Source organism: Thermobia domestica, chromosome 14 (assembly GCF_964235325.1).
Source record: "Thermobia domestica chromosome 14, izTheDome1.hap1.1, whole genome shotgun sequence".
NCBI lineage: Eukaryota > Metazoa > Arthropoda > Insecta > Zygentoma > Lepismatidae > Thermobia > Thermobia domestica.
Window position 1 is genome coordinate 9,819,644 of NC_137467.1, and position 18,877 is coordinate 9,838,520.

Below are 18,877 nucleotides of genomic sequence, written 5' to 3' on the forward strand. Positions count from 1 at the left end.
TCAAATTCCATGTAAGCTTATTACTTCGTTTTTAATAAAATTATTCACTATATTTTTTAATCACACCTAGTATGTAGGCTATGTTAATGCATTTGTAACCAAGTGATTTTTTACAGTATCGATTGATAAATTTTAAAAAATAATAAATAAATAAATAAAAAGATAGGTTGAACAGTGTACACAGCATCTGTTGTTTCCCAATTCTTGAATAGTTTGAATTCTCTGTCGAGTAAGTTATTTAAAACCAAGCTGTAATTTCGTATGTAGAGCATATCCTGAATATAGGATTATCCAATGGAAAATTCGTTCTTGTCACGCAACCAGAATGGAAGAAAGTAGGAATGCTCTCAAAGTTTTGACTGGAAATCCAATCGAAAAATGTCCATTTGGAAACTTAGGCGCAGATGGGAGGATAACATTAAGATGGATCTCTTAGAAATAGGAATACAAAATAGAAACTGGGTCCAATTGGCTAAGGATGAAAGTCAATGAAGAGTTTGCGTGAATGCGGCTTTGAACCTCGGGGTTCCATAGGCCATAGAGTTAGTTAATTTGAAGATGTACAGAAAAGATGAGAAATTTCTCTCCTGTGTTTATAGAAAGGAATTCTCACGTGCTAAGTATTTCCATTTTATGTTACTGTGGGGAATATTTTGTGTTCTTCCTTCTTCATCTGTTATTTAGAGCTCGTGTGAACTCCCAAGTCTCGCCTCGTACGGGCATCTTACTGAACGTACGATTTTTCTGTTTTGATGTCGTCCATTAATTGTAGTCTCCTTCGCCCCCTCACTCTTTCATGCAACCGGGCCGCGGTGGCTCAGTGGTAGAGCGTTCACCCCTGGTGCATGGGGTCCCGGGTTCAAACTCTGCTCCCGCCAAGTGAACTTTGTGGTGGACAAACACCGTGTGGGTGGGTTTCCTTGAGGTTCTCCCGTTTCATCCCACTTTCTTCATTCCACCATGTAACCACTGTGTACGTCGTGGATCGGATCAATCATTTAGTCTTATACCTTGCCCTTTTCTCCTTTTTATTTCCCAGCTATCTCACAACGACTGTGGTCAATGCCCATGCCTACAGCTTCGCTATGCGGGGGCTGGGAGCACAGCATGCGTAGATGCAGGCAACGTAGATATATTTACTAAGCTACGAGTATGGAGAAATTAAACATTAACTTTTCAACAAATAATGAACTCGAACTTAGATAGTAAACGTATAATGTTATTTGACAAACATAAACATTACATGCACATTGATCTAGAAATATAACTGTGTTTAACAACCTTTTACTAACTATCGGCGTTAAGGTGGCGTGGCTTATAGATAAAACAACTCACGTTATTCTTCGGCTAGCCCATAAAGTGGTTCCGTCGATGTCCTGGGTTCAATCACAGATGCTGCCTCTGGAATTAATGTTCTGAGCTGGTGCGGAAAATGCAATCCTCAACGTGCATAGTAACAGATGAAATATCACTCCATTAATCCACTCGTTGTAACGTTTGTAATAATGAAACAAACTAACTAAGTCGAATCTTCAGATTGATAGTATTTCAAAATTAAACTGTCGACATAAATCAACTGATAAGATCTTTCAATTAATTTCACTTTAAAACGTATCGTACGTTACAGAAAATAATCAGAGACACACGCATTTTATAGTTTTAGGCAGCACTGAACGCTGCTTTTTCAGAAGGCGCGCGATGCGCGAACGAACGACGACACGAAGTTTGGTGTCTCGAGGGTGCAGAAGCACTGCCTTTGTCCAGTGGGCTATTGTGTATAAGTTCTTCGGGGCTGGAGGCCCCCGGTTATGCCGTATAATACTGAATTCAAGCTCTTTGGCTGAAAAGATGCGGATGCTTTGAATTAACAAATCAGGGATGAACGATGACAAGACGGAGATGTTATTGCAACTTTCCCGTTTTTCCAGACTCGAGAAAGCGTTCACAAAGGGAGTCATTGTCTCTGCATCGTATGTCCATATTTAGTCATGAAATCGGACTGAGGCTCACCAACACAAACGAAGAGATATACCAAAGCAATGAGAGAAGAGTTTTTAGAACGTTTGGAAATATACGAAGGTTGGTTAATAAAGTTCAAATCAAGTCCATTTTTCCAATGTCCCTTTCAAATCCAAAAAGTGAGCTTTAGGTCGGTGATAACCATTTCATTCATTTCTCATGATCACTGAACCTGCATAACCGTGGGACGTAAAGTCAAAAATTTCATTTCATTTCTTTCATGCAACCACATTCTGTAGCACGTCCCTCATGATACAGTTCCTTTTTAGCCAATGTCCCAACCAGTTCCTCTTCCTCTTCCTAATAATATCTAACATTGTTCTTTCCTCCCCCATCATTTCTAACACCCTCTCTTTCATTTTCTGCTCGACCCAGCTAATTCGCTCCATTCTTCTTCACACCCACATTGCCAAAGCTTCCAGTCGTTTTTCATAATTTTTGCGTAATGACCATGTTTTTTGACCCATACAGAACAATACTCCACACGAAGGATTTTATGAGTCTTTTGTTTCTCAACTCTATTCAGGATCCCACAGAATAGTCTTTTCTTCCTCGTGAAGGCTTCATTCACCATTCCTGTCCGTCTATACTTCATATCATCACTAATAATACTACCCAGGTATCGAAAACTAGTCACCTGCTCTATTTTCTTCCCTCCTACTTCTATAGTTGACACCTACCGATTCGTTCGAGATAGAAATAAAAGTTACATACAAATTATCAACGTTCTTTTTATATATTATCATACAACCGGAAGGAAGACAACAGGATAGGTTTCTATGCTGTGATTGTCAGTGCTGTCTAGATGAGTCACAATACTGAAATAAGGGGCCGCGGTGGCTCAGTGGTAGAGCGTTCACCTCTGGTGCTTGGGGTCCCGGGTTCGATCCCAGCCCCCGCCAAGTGAACTTTGTGGTGGACAAACACCGCGTGCGTGGGTTTTCTCGGGGTTCTCCCGTTTCCTCCCACTTTCTTCATTCCACCATTTCATTCATTTCTCATCATCACCATCTCCTTTAACCTAACCGGCATAACGTGGGACGTAAAACTCAAAGATTTCATTTCATTTCAATACTGAAATAAGCTTTGCAATTTGTTTCTCTGCCTCCAATTTTTCGCTCACAAAATGAATCAAAATATGAGCGGGTTTGTGTCAGGTATGAACTTCGTTAAGAAAAAAAAAATATTTTTAAACGACCGTGTATAATAACGTACACGTGCAATTTTCTTTTCACAGGTCTATGAAGAAATCGCATCTCATTTTAGTGATACGAGGCATAAACCATGGCCAAATGTTCTAGACTTCGTTCAGTCTCTCTCTGCGGGGTCCATACTTTTAGATCTTGGCTGTGGAAATGGAAAATATTTTGGATATAATAAGAATATTTTTGAGGTAAGTACTTCTGACTAGGTGCAATTTTTCATTAGTTCTGTATACATGTTTTCGTAGTCGAATTGTAGTAACCCAGGTAAAATATTTGGGAAGATTTAATAAGTGTACAGCAACCAGGACCTAGAGTTGAACGGTATTCACCAGGTTATGGCATATGCTGATGATGTAAATTTAATAGGGGATGATAGGAGAACAATAGAAAGAAATGCAGAGATCTTATTAAACGCTTGCAGGGACATAGGTTTAGAAGTAAATGCAGAGAAAACTAAATACATGGAAGTGCGTCGGGACCGTAATACGGCAAATTGTGAATGCGTTAAAATATTAAATAATACTTTTGATAAAGTGGATACTTTCAAATACCTAGGATCAATATTAACAGAGGAAAATTATATTTACGGAGAATTTAAATATCGACTAAAAGTAGGGAATTCGTGTTACTATTCGGTTCAAAATTTCTTGTCGCGAATTCTGTCGAGGAATTTGAAGCTTAAAATATACAAAACTATAATCATGCCTGTTGTTCTGTATGGTTGCGAAACATGGTCGCTTACTCTGAGGGAAGAACATAGACTGAAAGTATTTGAGAACAAGATCCTAAGACGAATATTCGGACCCAAGATGAACGGGAATGGCGGAAACTTCATAACGAGGAACTACATAATGTATACGGTTTACCCAACATTATTAGGGTCGTCAAGTATAGGAGGCTTAGGTGGGCGGGTCATGTAGCTAGAATGGAAGAAAGTAGAAACGCTTTCAAAGTCTTGACTGGAAGATCAATCGGAAAACGACCATTAGGAAGACCTAGGCGCAGATGGGAGGACAATATTAAGACGGATCTCGCAGAGATTGGAATACAAAGTAGAAACTGGATGCAGTTAGCTAAGGATAGAAGTCAGTGGAGAGCTTTTGTGAACGCGGCATTGAACCTCCTGGTTCCATAGGCCATAGAGTTAGTTAGTTAGTTTAGTTAATAAGTGTACAGTCTTGTTGAAAAAATACAGAAGATTGCTCACAATAAAAATAGTCGAGTCCAGTCCAGTAAATCACCTTTTTCTACCATCGATTAAGTTCGACATTAGAGCCACGGGTCCCAACGATTGGCTGGCGACGAACTCGGGCGTAGAATGGGAAGGGGGTTGTCTCACCATACTGCTTTGGCAAGTTTTGGAAGATCCTGCAAGGTATGGGGACGGCGTCGAGCAAATGTCTATTTAAGGAGTCCAATCCCACAGAAGTCCATTGGTGAGGCGTCCGGGGATTTCACAGGGATAAACGAAAATGGGATTACTCAAAGAGTACTTTCAGGGTTAGCCCCAATTTCGTCTCTCCATGAATTTTCACGAACGTGATTGCAATCGATAGCTTCCGATGCGTAGAACACGACTGTGAAGGAACCAGAGTGGTCAGATGCACCATTCCTGTGATATCGCGTTCCAAAAGTGTGGGATGCCACGAGATGGCGCCAGCATCGAGATTGAGATCGACTTTGCACTCGAGATTTTCAATGCGAAGAGAAACGTTGGACTATCGATGACCGGGCGTAACAAATTCATAGTTGTGGCCATTAGATAAGTACCAAATAATGGTGGCCATATGTGAACAACATCCTACTGTACGTGCTCCAGACTTGCAACAACGAGCTTGATCAATGAGTTTAATAAGATACTGAGTTATATCTGTGACTACTATAACGTGATAGCTTCACACTTTATACAAATACCCTCGAGTGGGGTCTCTAGTTCGATCCCCGCTCAAACCAAGTAAACTTTGTGGTGGACAAACACCATGTGCGTGGGTTTTCTCGGGGTCCTCCCGTTTCCTCCAACTTCCTTCATTCCACCATTTCACTCATCTCTCATCATCACCGTCTCCTTTAGCCTCGCCGGCATAACGATGGGAAGTAAAACGACAATTTCATTTCATTTTTACAAATACCCTCGAGGCGTTAAGAGGCGAACTCGCAACTGTGCCTCGATACTGGCGCCATCTGATCACTCTGGTTCCTTCAGAGTCGTGTTCTATGCATCAACGCTATTGTTTGCACTCAAGTTCGAGCAAATTCATGGGGAGAAGAAATTGGGGCTAAAGGCTAATGCTTTGTTGGCCGCACTCTTTCTGTCTCTTCTGTTTTCCTTGCGTCGATCGAACGGTATGACTGGAGGTCTTGTCCATGTGGACCCATACCTTTCATCGTACAGGTAGATGTTGTGTCATACAGAGAGTCCATAACGTTCTCCTAGAGGCAAGCTGCGTTGACTTTGGTGGTGGAAGGCACTTGGAAGATTGACAGCTTCCCTCGACAGCAATATTTCGCCATCACCAGAAATCTCTTGGAAAGCTTTTTCGTGCATTCCAGCATAAGGTCAGAACGGCTCTCGTGGTCGGTCTGATGGCAAAAAATAGATCAAACTCTGTTGGTCTTATCTAGATAGAACCATCACTCATCTAGACATACCCATTTCCAATTATTCCCTGCGAAGTATGTTTCATATAGCTTTCTGGCGTTTGTGAACTTCTGCATGTGTCATTCTGTGCGGCGATATCCGTGCTCTTTCGCGCTTCCAATCCGGATGTTGTTGGAAACTGTGATTTTTGAGATACCGTGTTGTATAGCCAAACATCTCTGCATTGGGGAATCTTTCCTGATGACGCGCACTGTATTGGAATTCTAACAGACTGGAACCGTGTTCACACAATTCCCAGCCCACGCGATACCCGTACTAGCTTTGCTGACAATGAAATCGTCACCGACTTCTTTGCACCGTTTCATTAATGCTGAGTGGCTGTAATAATGGGTAGTGGAAAGTCCACAAATGAACCCTTCCCAGAAAGCTATCATCTTAACCTTCATCGTTTCACGAATCGTGCTCATCTGATACTGTCATCAAGTACAAACCCCAGTGTAGCCAGCAATGTATCGAAGTAACAGTGGTTAAATCTGTCGTTCGGGAAGGCCAGTGAAAGTCGACTATTTTTATCGTGGGTATCTTCTGTATTGTCTTATTTTTACTTCAGAATTTCTGTGTTTATCTATTTAGGTAGGAGTTTATTTTAAAAAGTTGTTTTTTCTTGATCGTTCGTGATATGAAAATTTTAGTTCAATTATCTCTCTTTGAGGCTGCCTTAAACAACCAGCTTCTCACGTGTGTACAAACATAAGCCAAAGTATACTTTTGTGTTAAGCCAATACTTCAGTGAAAGAATGTGGCCTCGAGGATATTCAGTACCCGTCGTTACCCCAGATTTAGCACCGCAGTTGTGTGAGCTGGAGCATTGTCATGCAGTATGCGAAGTCAGCGCATAGCGATTGATTCAAACAAGGGTGCCCATCAGAGGGAGAAAGGTGGGGCGCTCGCCCCCCTCTAGACGAAAAAGATAGAAAACCTAATAGATTTTTTTACAATAGTTAGCGCAAAACTTGAGACTACATTTGAAATGTCGCTTATACTTGCCCCCACACTGGAAACCACATGGGCGCCCTTGGATTCAAATGACTACCGCTAACGAACTGACGCAGCTGGACAGTTGGAACTGATACACTATTTCTCATAGATGGCACCACATGTCATGAACAGTCTATTACCAGTGGCGCAATATTTCATTGTCAGTTCAGAAATTTTTGGGAATACCCTCGTAATTAAAGAGAAAACCAGTACTTACACTGCGATGAATCCTTACATTGATAAAATTTTCAATCCAAACGGTGCAAAGTAATTGTCATGTGTTCCTTTAGATTTTCCTCAAGAAAATATTTTCTTCCAACGAACTTTCTGTCCAATTGCAATTACTGTTTGTAATGCTGTCCAATCTGATTCATACCAATATATACACAAATGCATAAGGGGGCCGCGGTGGCTCAGTGGTAGAGCTTTCACCTCTGGTGCTTGGGGTCCCGGGTTCGATCCCAGCCCCCGCCAAGTGAACTTTGTGGTGGACAAACACCGTGTGCGTGGGTTTTCTCGGGGTTCTCCCGCTTCCTCCCACTTTCTTCATTCCACCATTTCATTCATTTCTCATCTTCACCGTCTCCTTTAGTCTAACCGGCATAACCTGGGACGTAAAACTCAAAAATTTCATTTTCATTTTACACAAATGCATACCAAACCAGACTACCAATATTTGCCACTCAGTCACATCTTTCCTTCAACACACCTTGATGACCTGACTGATACACTAACTCCAGCCACCTGCAATGTCCATGCGTTACCGATAAAGGGGGGTCATTTGAGTCACATGTTACTAGTGAAGCTCCATCTGTGACAACAGAAATGGATTATTTCTAATAAAAATGGAAAGGATCTTGTTTGTTATCGAACCGTATGACTTAAGCGATTGAAATAAATTTTTGGATAGTGTTATCACTTATCTCGAACTGCACTTTTGTCATGTTACTTTTATTAAAATGTGTATCCTAAAGGAGAAACGGGGTCACAGTTTATTCGAAAAAAATAACATCTCGCGAACCCTTCAAGCTAGGAACATGGAACTTGGGAGGCACAATAGCTTAGTGGTAGAGCGCTTACAGGGTGTCTATCGGTTACGAAAGTCACGAAATCAGAAAACGGTTATGAAAGCCAAGAAAAGTCACGAAATTCAGCTTTTGGGTCAATATTTTTTAAAATATATGTATAGACTGAAAAAATTTGTCCTACAAAAGGTCAAAATCCACCACCAAAAATGTCTATGGTCAGTTTTAGACGCTCCCAAATCGCAGACAAAGCACTCTTCTATCGCATGAATGAAAATTCAGCCTAATTCGCTCTTGAGAATGTTACGAAATTTTATGGTTTGGTAAAGAAAAGGTCACGAAATTTCATTTTGGAATTTTAGTAGACACCCTGGCTTACCTCTGGTACTTGAGGTCTCGGGTTCAGTTCCCGGCCAAGTAAGTTTGTGGTGGACAACATCGTGCTCGTGGGTTTTCTCGGAGTACCCCGTTTCCTCCCACGTTCCCATTCCACAAATTCTTTCATCATCATTCTTTTGCTTTAATCATCGTCTCCCTTAAGCTAAAGAGCATAATCGTGGAAGGTCAAACTCGAAGATTTCGGTATTAAACTTGTCATTAAATATAAACGGACACGTATTAGAATGTTCTTGACTTTTTTTTTTTAAGGGGGAGGGCATTTTATATCTACATTATATATAAATATAAAAGAAAAACTAATTTTCGATATTCGTTTGTATTTTTTTAGCTGGGCTGTGATCATAGTCTCAATCTGATGAAAACCTGTCGTGAAAGAGGCGGTGAAGTGTTTTCTTGTAATTGTTTGTCGCTGCCAGTAAGATCGGAGGCAGCGGACGGTTGCATAAGTATTGCAGTGATTCATCATTTAGCGACGGAAGTAAGTATTTTGTATCGCTTTGTCTAGAAATACTAAAACACAGTAAAATAATAATACAGTGAAACCTGTCTATGTTGGCTACCATCGCTTCCATTGAAAAGTGGCCAACTTACAGAAAATAAGTGTGATTGGTGTATTTTTAGAATAGGATTTCTAGTATTACTTGATTGTTAAATTTTAATAAGCAATACCACGACAGCTACTTTTAAATAATATATATAGAGTAATCATAACAATACACAGTACTAGAAAAAATACTACGGTATATTTAATATATGTACCTTTTTCTTCTGAAAACTAGTCTGGTACACTGAATTATTCGGATGGAAAAAAACACACAAACAACCATAAAATCGAAAGTAGTACGCAGTTTATTGATATTGGTATTATAGCACACTGAGTTATTCGGATTGAAAACAAGAAAAGTAAAATTATAAATTCAATAATTTATATGCAGTTTATATGATTTTTTCGGCAGACAAATATTTTCTGAAAAGATACATTTTGAAAAGTAGCAAATGAATTATTAATAACAAATTTATTCATGATGGTTCATGGTGGTTCGTTCTGTCTTTTATTCTTTTTTGCACATATGCACGTTCTAATTTTGTAGTAACTAGGGCCTAACCCCTGTTAATGAGCTACAAGTGTTTCCCTTGTAGTGAAAGATGTTTCGAGAAAATCTTAAAGGAATTTGTATCTCAAAACCTCCGCTACCTTTCGACAAACAGTCAGGTGCCAATAAATGATAATTGAGATGGTTAGCTTTAATGTTGAGAATTTTCCGGAATTACTAAAGCTCCCCACTGATTAAAGGAACCGATATAGCTAATGGTTTTACCAAAACAGCGAGGGTAAACAAATACATAGAACCACTTCCTGAATTCCTGTACGTGATTTTTCTTATTCCCATCTTGCTTCACCACCCGTTTGTTAGGGTAGTGTTCTGGCCATTGGCCTCCAAGAACAAATCGTGAGAATCTATGCATCTCTCTCTCTCTCTCTAGAAACAAATACAAAACATTTGGCTCTCATACGGGAATACAAAAGAGTTAAGAAAAATAACAAAACGTATTCACGTGGCCAAGATATGCAGGTAAATTTATCATTATCAACATAGGATAAACATTGTTTCAATGCGGCCAACTTCCAAGATTGATAGGTGGCCAACTTACAGAGTAATAAGTAAAGAATGTCTTATGGGAAAATGCAGGCTCAAGACGAACCAGGCCAAGTTGACAGGTTTTACTGTAAATTTGATTAACTCTTCTTTTTATTATTATTATTATTAGCTTCACTTTAATGGAAATTAAGTTATGTATGACTAGCAGCGTTCACCCCGCTTCGCTGCGGTCACCCTGGAACGCAATAAACTTTGTTACTTAGATAATTTTTACTTTTTCGCTTTCAAGTGATATGATAAAAACCATAGAAGATTGGAGTAAATGTTAACATTATATCGCCTGTCATTTATGTTAACCCGCCGAGTGACACGGTCATGTGGGTTGCATATAAATACGGTTAGTTTTAGCTATGATGAGCTAACAAAGGATTTGTACGTTATGGACACTTGAATGGTCAATTATCTCAAGACACTGGTAATTGAAAATTAAAGTGATATGATAAAAACCATCTAGGGTCCAAATCTTAATAACCCCCCAAAAATGAAAGAAATTGGTTCAGCCGTATTAGCGTGATGAGCTAACAAAGGATTTGTACGTTCTCTTTTATATATATAGATAATTGGAGAAAGTAACAAATTTTATGTCACATTATTCTAAATAGCTTCAAATTTCATGATATACGAAGAACAGAAAAATACACGACTGGATCGAGAATCGAACCCGAGTTTCCTGCTTACTGTACCGACACATTAACTTCTACGCTACCCAGTTCGCTCTGTTAACAGCAATATATTCTTATTACTCGTTAGATGGTACTAAATCACTCAGTCCTATAATTTCTTTTTTTATGCTTACCAACCCAGTGTCTATGTTACAGAACACCTCTGACAATCGAATTAAGACAAGATGTTACTTAACTATACCGGCAAAGTAGTTTAAAGGTTGGAATGTGAACCGTGCCCTGCGAAAGATTAATTTCTGGTTGAAGAAAAATAAAAAGTACTTAAAAAAAGAAAAAAAAAAATATAATTCATATGTAAATCTGATCTAAGTAGTCGTATTAAAGAGTCTATATAGAGGGTTGTTACTTTCATAGGTAAATAATGTTAACTAAAATATGTAACATAAATAGGAAAAACGTTGCATTCGACGATGTCACTTATTATAATGAAAGGAGTTCTCAGTATATAGTTGGTTGTTTTATTCATACGTGAGAAAGAATTTTATTCACACGTGAATTAGAATTATTTTTAAAAAAATAAATAAATAAATAAAAGATTGCGATCTTGGTCAAGAATTTTAGGAATACTCAAAAAAAAAAAAAAAAAAAAGTATCAAAAGATTGCCATCTTGCTCAATAATTAGTTTTGGGATCAGGGACCACAAAATTTTTGAACGGCCCCTAAATCGAGTTTTCCTATTTTCTACGGAATAAGTACATCATACTGAATTAAGTGATAGTTTGGGTTTGGCTACACCATATGAAGGGTAAGTGAAAAAAAACAAGGAATGTCCATGTGCGTGCTTTTTCGGGTGCTTTGTCCTATTTGTTGGTGACTCTTGGTACTATTTCACCGTATATGCCATGCATGCGTAATGTAGAAATGTGCATGTAAAAAGGGACAAAAGATTTAACTAACACTATTCTTTTTACGCGGTTTTCAATATTAAAACAGGGTGTCTATCGGTCACGAAAGTCACGAAAAACGTCACGAAATCAGAAAACGGTCATGAAAGTCACGAAATTTAGCTTTTGGGTCACGATTTTCTTTTAACGGTACAAATGTAAGTACAGATTGAAAAATTTTGTTATATAAAACGTCAAAATTCACCACCAAAAATGTCTATGGTCGTGTTTAGACGCTACCAAATCGCAAGCAAAGTACGTTTCTATAGCATGGATGAAAATTCGACCTAATTCGCACCCAAATTCGCTCTTGAAATAGTTAAGAAATTTTATGATTTGGTAAAGAAAAGGTCACGGAAAAGTCACGAAATTTCATTTTGGAATTGTCGTAGACACCCTGTAAAACGCTGTTTTCTCGAAAATGCAGTTTTGTGACATTCCTTTTTTTTTTTTTTTCCTTACCCCTCATATGAGTTCTACAAATATAAGATTTACCAGAAAATTTTTGATTGAAATATATTGGATCTTATTATTATTATTATGATATTATTATTATTATTAATAAAACTCATTTATGGAATTATTAAATAAATATATCTTTTTATTTTTAAATATTTGTTTCTTTGTAATTTAGTAAGAAAAAGAATATAAAATTATGAACGTTCTGAAGCGGTCTCTTCTCTCTTTTTCAGGATAGAAGAGCAAAGGCAATTAAGGAAATGGTGAGGGTTTTGAGAGTTGGTGGCAGAGCTCTAATCTATGTATGGGCAAAAGACCAAGAACGGCATCAGAAGAAGTCAAGTTACTTAAAACAAGGTTCAAAACAGAAACAGTCTTCAAATACAGTGAAAACTCATTGTGACGTTTCTAACGCTGGTGACTGTACTTCACCCAAAGACAAACTTCCAGAAACATCTCCGAAGAATACTGGCATCAATGGACCACAAACTGTTCAAAATATTGAAGTAAACATTGACAGAGATACGTCTAATGAGAATTCAGTGACACTTCCTGTGCATGTTAATCGAACGAACTTTGTGCATCAAGATTTATTTGTGCCGTGGAAATTGAAACCAGAGGCAGGGAAAAAGATACCAGAAGCAGAGCGACAAGCATCTAAAGACGTTCCCGTATTTTATAGGTTTTATCATGTGTTTCAGGAAGGAGAACTGGAAACTTTATGTAAAAAATGTTCAAATGTAAAAATCTTGAAAAGTTACTATGACCAAGGAAATTGGTGTGTAGTTTTAGAGAAGATATGATAGTTGTTGGGAATAATTAATTTTTAATTAAAGTCTGGTTTAAAATTTTTAAATTCTTGCTTCTGCAGTGTTGAATAATTTCTTACTCCCTATATATTCGTCCATTAGATCTACTTTCTCGCCAGGGTTGGCAAAAACCATGGTTTTTATTGAAAATAACAATTTTTTTTTGGTTTAAACTTTTTTTTTTTTTTTTAAATAATTTGCTCTTTGTATTTATATCGCATATGGACAGAAATAAGTTCGTTTCGCCTTGGTGTTATTATGCAACAACCGGGTTATGCTGAAAGGGGTCACATAAGCTTAAAGCGGAATCAAAACCGTTTCTTGACTTAAGATATATCCGAAAGAAATTGTCCTCCATTTGAACTCGAAACCGGGACTAATTGGCCACAAATGCGATACGTCTGCCGACTCACTCACGAAGGACTCCTGATAAAAAATACGTTTTATCGATCTTCACATACTTGTTAATATAACTGTCAAGAGTCATTTCAGGACAAAAAGATAAACAGTTGCACAAGTGAAACCATTATACAGAATTACATATGGACAATTTCAAAATGTTGCAGAGTACAGAAGAACTAATTCAGTCCAAGTTAGTTCACTATGACTTTTATTAGTCCAAGTTAAAGAAATAACATGACTTAATTTGCATATCGGTGAGAAAAGTGAATAAAGATCGAATTATTTGAGTCCACTTTGGCTTTGACCCATTTATACATAAATAGATACCAAAGATACTTCTGATTTCAATAAATGCCTCTCGTCGAGTTTGTATGACCCCCACCCCCCAGAAAAGTATGGCATTTCAATATATTTTATCAATAGTAGACTAAACATTATTAAAACGAAACAATATTTAGAATTTTTCTTTGATTGCAGTTGGATAACAATAACAACAAACTATAAAAAAATCACAAAAGGAACATTCATAAACTTATAAACAGAACAAAAGTTGCTCTTGTAGTATAATCCCTTTGAGTAATGAATAAGGAATTTAGGTCTGAATATAATACGAATATTATACGGGAGTGAAACGTGATAACCTACAAATGTGTGTTCATCAAGATTTTACGAACGCTTACACTTTTACGAACATTTTTCGTTTTTGTTTTAGACCAGTTGTTTTTTTGAAATAAACAGCTGGTTTAAACCAGCCAACCCTGTTTCTCGCAGAAAGTTTATTTATGATTTGGTTACAAGTTGATAAGGAAGTAAAAGATCTAGTTTCAAAACGTAAGCAGCACATATTCATATTTTGCAACACTTACATCGTCGTCTAGTAGATAGAGCGTTGTACTTTCGTCCGCGTGGTCCTGGGTTCGATTCCGACCGGTGCTTCAATTTTCGGCGTCCACCCAACGTCGTGAGGCAAACTGGGAAGTCACGTGAATAAAAGACGTGACGGTTACTAGGTCTAGAAAGCTTCCTATACGCTGGTTAGCGATAGGTTCGACGCACTTGCACCAATCGCTAAAAGATAGCGTGGAGCAGCTCAGGCCCACAAATCGGGCCGCTACGCCGAGTTTTTTACAAGACAAAATGTCCCTATATTAAAATATTCCTGTTTCGACCCCCTTCCAAAAGAAAAAAAAAAAATCTTATCAGGCTTTGCTCTGTTTCCTTCAGTCAATAGGTGAATCCCAATACGCCATTCTTTCTACATGTCAATTTTTTATTTGGTCTAGGAATTAATTCGTGCGGTTGGTACGCACACATTGAAGCTGTAGTACAAACACAAAATACATAAATACCTTAAGAAAAATATTGTCCATCGCTAGCCACCACTTTCGCCCATCTGTCAGGCAATGTACGGATTCCGTGGCGAAAGAAGTCCTCATCCTTGGAAGCGATCCAGTCAGAGACCCATGTTTCGATATCTTCTGAAGAAGTAAACCGCTGTCCAATCAAATCGTTGTTCATGCAATCGAACAAGTAGTAGTCCGAAGGAGCAACGTCTGGTGAATACGGCGGGTGGGGTAAAACTTCCCATCCGACATTTTCTAAATAGGTTTTGACCGGTTTTGCGACATGTGGGCGAGCGTTATCATGTTGAACAATAAGTTTATCATGTCTGTTCTCCCATTCTGGTCGTGTTCTGGCCAGAGCTTGCTTCAAACGCATTAATTGTCGTCGATAACGTTCTCCATTCATAGTTTCACCTGGTTGCAGCAGCTCATAGTACACCACACCTTTCATATCCCACCATATGCACAGCATAACCTTTGCACAGTGAATATCTCGTTTTGGTTGTGATGGACCTGGTTCACCTGGTTTCACCCAGGCCTTTTTTCGTTTAGGGTTCTCGTAATGGATCCACTTCTCATCACCCGTAATAATTCGATGCAGAAACCCCTTTCTGGTCTGTCGTTGAAGCAGCAATTCGCAAATGGTTTTTCGTCTTTCAACGTCTCTGTCTTTCAATTCATGTGGAACCCAATGTGACATCTTTTGAATCATTCCCATGGCCTTCAAGCGTTTGGAGACTGTTGTTTGATCAACGCCTAATGCTGCTGCAAGTTGTTCCTGCGTTTGACACGAATCCTGCTCGAGCAATGCTGTCAATTCTTCGTCTTGAAATTTTTTTGGCTGTCCAACTCGCTCTTGGTCTGCCAAGCCGAAATCACCACTTCTAAACCGTGCAAACTCTTTCTGACACGTTCGCTCAGCTAGAGCATGGTCACCATACATTTCCACCAAAATACGATGACTTTCAGTCGCACTTTTCTGCATGTTAAAGTAATGCAGCAGGACACCCCGCAAAAACACTTTATCAGGCACAAATTGCGCCATGTTCACTTAACTACAAACTGGTGTTGTTGACGCTTTAATCCACTGCCCTATACTACGAACTATAGGCGATGACAGGGATTTGCAACACATGTGTGGATACACGGAACTGTGGGACGCTCCGTTCGTTGCGCCATCTCTTGTCCACCCGTACGAATTAATTCCTAGACCAAATACTTATTAGTTAAGCTTCAAACTACATTCAAATACTACATAACACATCAATTCGTACATTTTGCTATAAACCTTTAATTACGAATTCCGATTGTGGCACAATTGATATAGGTAAAACCAAGAAGTAAGGAACAGGAATGTGTGAAACGAAACCCAACAACACACTGAGCAAGGCTATGAGATAAAAATATATAAAAACATAATCACACAACAGTTCCAACACACTAACTGTGTCTTTCAATTTACATAGGAGAAACAAAAAACAAGATGGAAGAAAGGATAAAGCAGCACCTAAAGTGGAGGTGGTTTTTAAAATAATAATAATAAAAAAAAAAAAATCGGACATGCCGTTTGGGCTGTATGCTCTTTATGTGCCCAATGTTAAATGAAAGTGCGGCGTTGCCATTTACCGGCAGGTAGATAAATTTTGTTATAGAGTATGGTGAATGGGGACTGGCCATCGACACGTTAGCGTAAAAGACAGTAACTTCATTCACTTATGTTGTAGGTCCCGGTAAATGGCAACGCTGCATTTTCATCTAATATTGGGTCCATAAAGAGAGCAACCCAAAAGGCTGGTCCGATTAAAAAAAAAAAAAAATCCTTCACTTTAGATTGAAAACAACATATTTGGAGACGGTTTCTCCTCTTACATTTTGTTGTAACTGATAATAACAGTTACCTTATGTTAGGGTACTTTTGGGACACACTGTATAAGAATCAGAACGAGACAAACCACAGGATAGGGTGGGAAGGAGTTGAGGTCATAGAAGCAGAGAACAGAACATTGGAGAGAAAATGGAAAGAAGCAAAGGAAATTGTGAAGGCAGGAGACAAGGTGATGAACTGGAATGCAGGATTCGTGATAAACAAAGAATGGAAGAAGATTCTACTTACAGAAGAAATGAAAAGGAAGAAGAAAGAAAGAGAACAAATTAATAAGGGAACATAAATAAGGATAATTAAGGGACAAGAAAGTATCCATGAGAAAGGTATATTTTCAACTGGACAAGTGTGCAGCTGAAAAAGTGAAAGTTCAAAAATATAAGTGTTACTTTTTAATGAAGGGACGGAGCCTAATTAAAAGTTGATTTCCGGATAGTATATAATAGGTGACTAACTCACAAGTAACCAGAAAGAGAGGAAGTCTGATGAAGACACAGTTTGTGTGTTGTAGCGTTTGACACTATGGAAACAAGGCCTGATAGAAATATAAGGGGCGATCAACTGAAACCCGTTCAGTGGTCATAATTCATGAAATAAATTTTATTTCGAGCGGAAACTTGTACACTATCTGGAGGCGTCTATGGGTAGTGTGCAGTAAAAATATTTTTCAGAAGTCACCATGAGCGTTGAGACACTTGTCCCACTGTGTCACTAACTTACAAATGCCGTCCATGTAAAATTTGGACGGCTGACTATCAAACCAATCACGCACAGTGTCCTGAACCTCAGCGTCAGACTGCAATCTCTGACCTTTCAATGCCTTCTTTAGAGGCCCAAAGATGTGAAAGTCACAAGGTGAAAGGTCAGGGCTGTAGGGCGGGTGTCACATTTCCCACTTGAATCGTTGAAACAAATCCTGCACTTGGTTTGCAACGTGTGGACGGCGTTGTCATGCAACACAATGACTCCAGCGGTCAATAAACCAGGCCTTTTGTTTTTGATGGCTTTCCGTAACTGCGTCAAGGTCTGACATTAGCGTGCGGCGTTGATGGATTATCCTTGTTCCTTGAAGTCAATCAATAATGGTTCATGGCAATCAAAGAATACAGACACCATAACTTTCCCCGCAGACGGCTGCGTCTTGAACTTTTTGGGACGTGGAGATGAGGGGTGTTTCCACTGCATACTGGAAAACTTCGAACTTGGTTCAAAATGATGGCACCAAGTTTCATCCTCAGCAACAATGCGCAGCAAGAAGTCGTTACCTTCCAAATGGTAACGTGACAAATGTTCAATGGCGCAACCCATACGCTCCAACTTTTGGTCTTCCGTCAACACCCTAGGGATCCACTGAGCGCACACTTCACGATGCCCCAGACCTTTCACAATTTTCTGAGCATAACTCATGTTTAACCCGTCCGCTATGGATTGAATACTAATACGTCTATGCGCAGCTATAGCTGCATTCACCTTCTCACGCGTGTCGCAACAGCATGGGCTTGACCAGGACGGGAATCAGTGGTTTGTTCACGCCCCTTCCAAAACATTCTGGCCCAGTCCACCACTGTTGTTTTCGAGATGCATGCATCACCATACACGTCTTTCATACACCGGAACACTTCAGCTGGTTGACAACCTTCGGCACTCAGAAACTGGATGACGGTACGTTGGTCCTGTTTGGACGGATTAGGGATCTTGAACGCCATCTTTCACTCGTTATACCTGCGAAACGGTAACACGTATGAACAACATTCCTACAAACTATACCAATAATACATGGAACGAACGGATTTCAGTTGATCGCCCGCTATATGTCTAGGTGAAAAGCGTTGCTGCAAAAATGGCCTCTTGCCTATATCGGTGTACCAGAAGTCTGGGATTATAGACTAACTCCATTCACTGGGCTCTCACCATATCCGTAATACAACATTGAATGAATTCGAGGTTCCTTCATACAACAATGTGCACATTCCTCTTTTTTTTTTTTTTTTTTTTTTTTGCGTGGCATTTCGTTCCGTTCGACGAGCATGCTGAATTGGCAACGTTGCATTCATTTAACATTGGGTGCATTGCCAGTTGGAGCCCAATGATTAGTGCAATTGGAAAATACAACGATTTTAGATTAAAAACCACCTATTTCCAACAAATTTCTTCTGTTCATTCTTTCTTATGTTTACTTGTAACGAAGGTATTAGGAATAAAGATATGGCCCTGGACTTTTGTTACATCCGGTATAAAATAATATTCATCATCATAGTTTACTGTCATTATTGGTAGGTCTCTTGCCGCAACTGAGAAGGTTCCATGTTCCGCGGTCTTCCGCTAACCTCTTCGTCTTCAAATAGGTCAGACGTCATTTTTCTGCTTTGATATCGTCCATTAATTGTAGTCGCGTTCGCCCTCTTCCTCTCTTTCCTGCCACCATACCCTCTAACACGTCCCTCATGATACAGTTCCTTCTTAGCCAA

The 18,877-nt window shown here is 39.1% G+C and overlaps 1 protein-coding gene across 1 annotated transcript in view; it reads left to right on the forward strand.

The window, feature by feature from the left end:
• Positions 1–12,829, forward strand: part of LOC145669511 (tRNA (carboxymethyluridine(34)-5-O)-methyltransferase alkbh8) — a 40,634-nt gene extending 27,805 nt beyond the window's left edge. The window contains exons 7-9 of the mRNA XM_081737695.1: positions 3,257–3,412; positions 8,614–8,763; positions 12,207–12,829. Of these exons, the coding sequence (XP_081593821.1) occupies positions 3,257–3,412; positions 8,614–8,763; positions 12,207–12,776 (876 nt within the window). The 3' untranslated portion in view covers positions 12,777–12,829. The remainder of the gene's footprint in view (positions 1–3,256; positions 3,413–8,613; positions 8,764–12,206) is intronic.
• Positions 12,830–18,877: the final 6,048 nt, after the last annotated feature.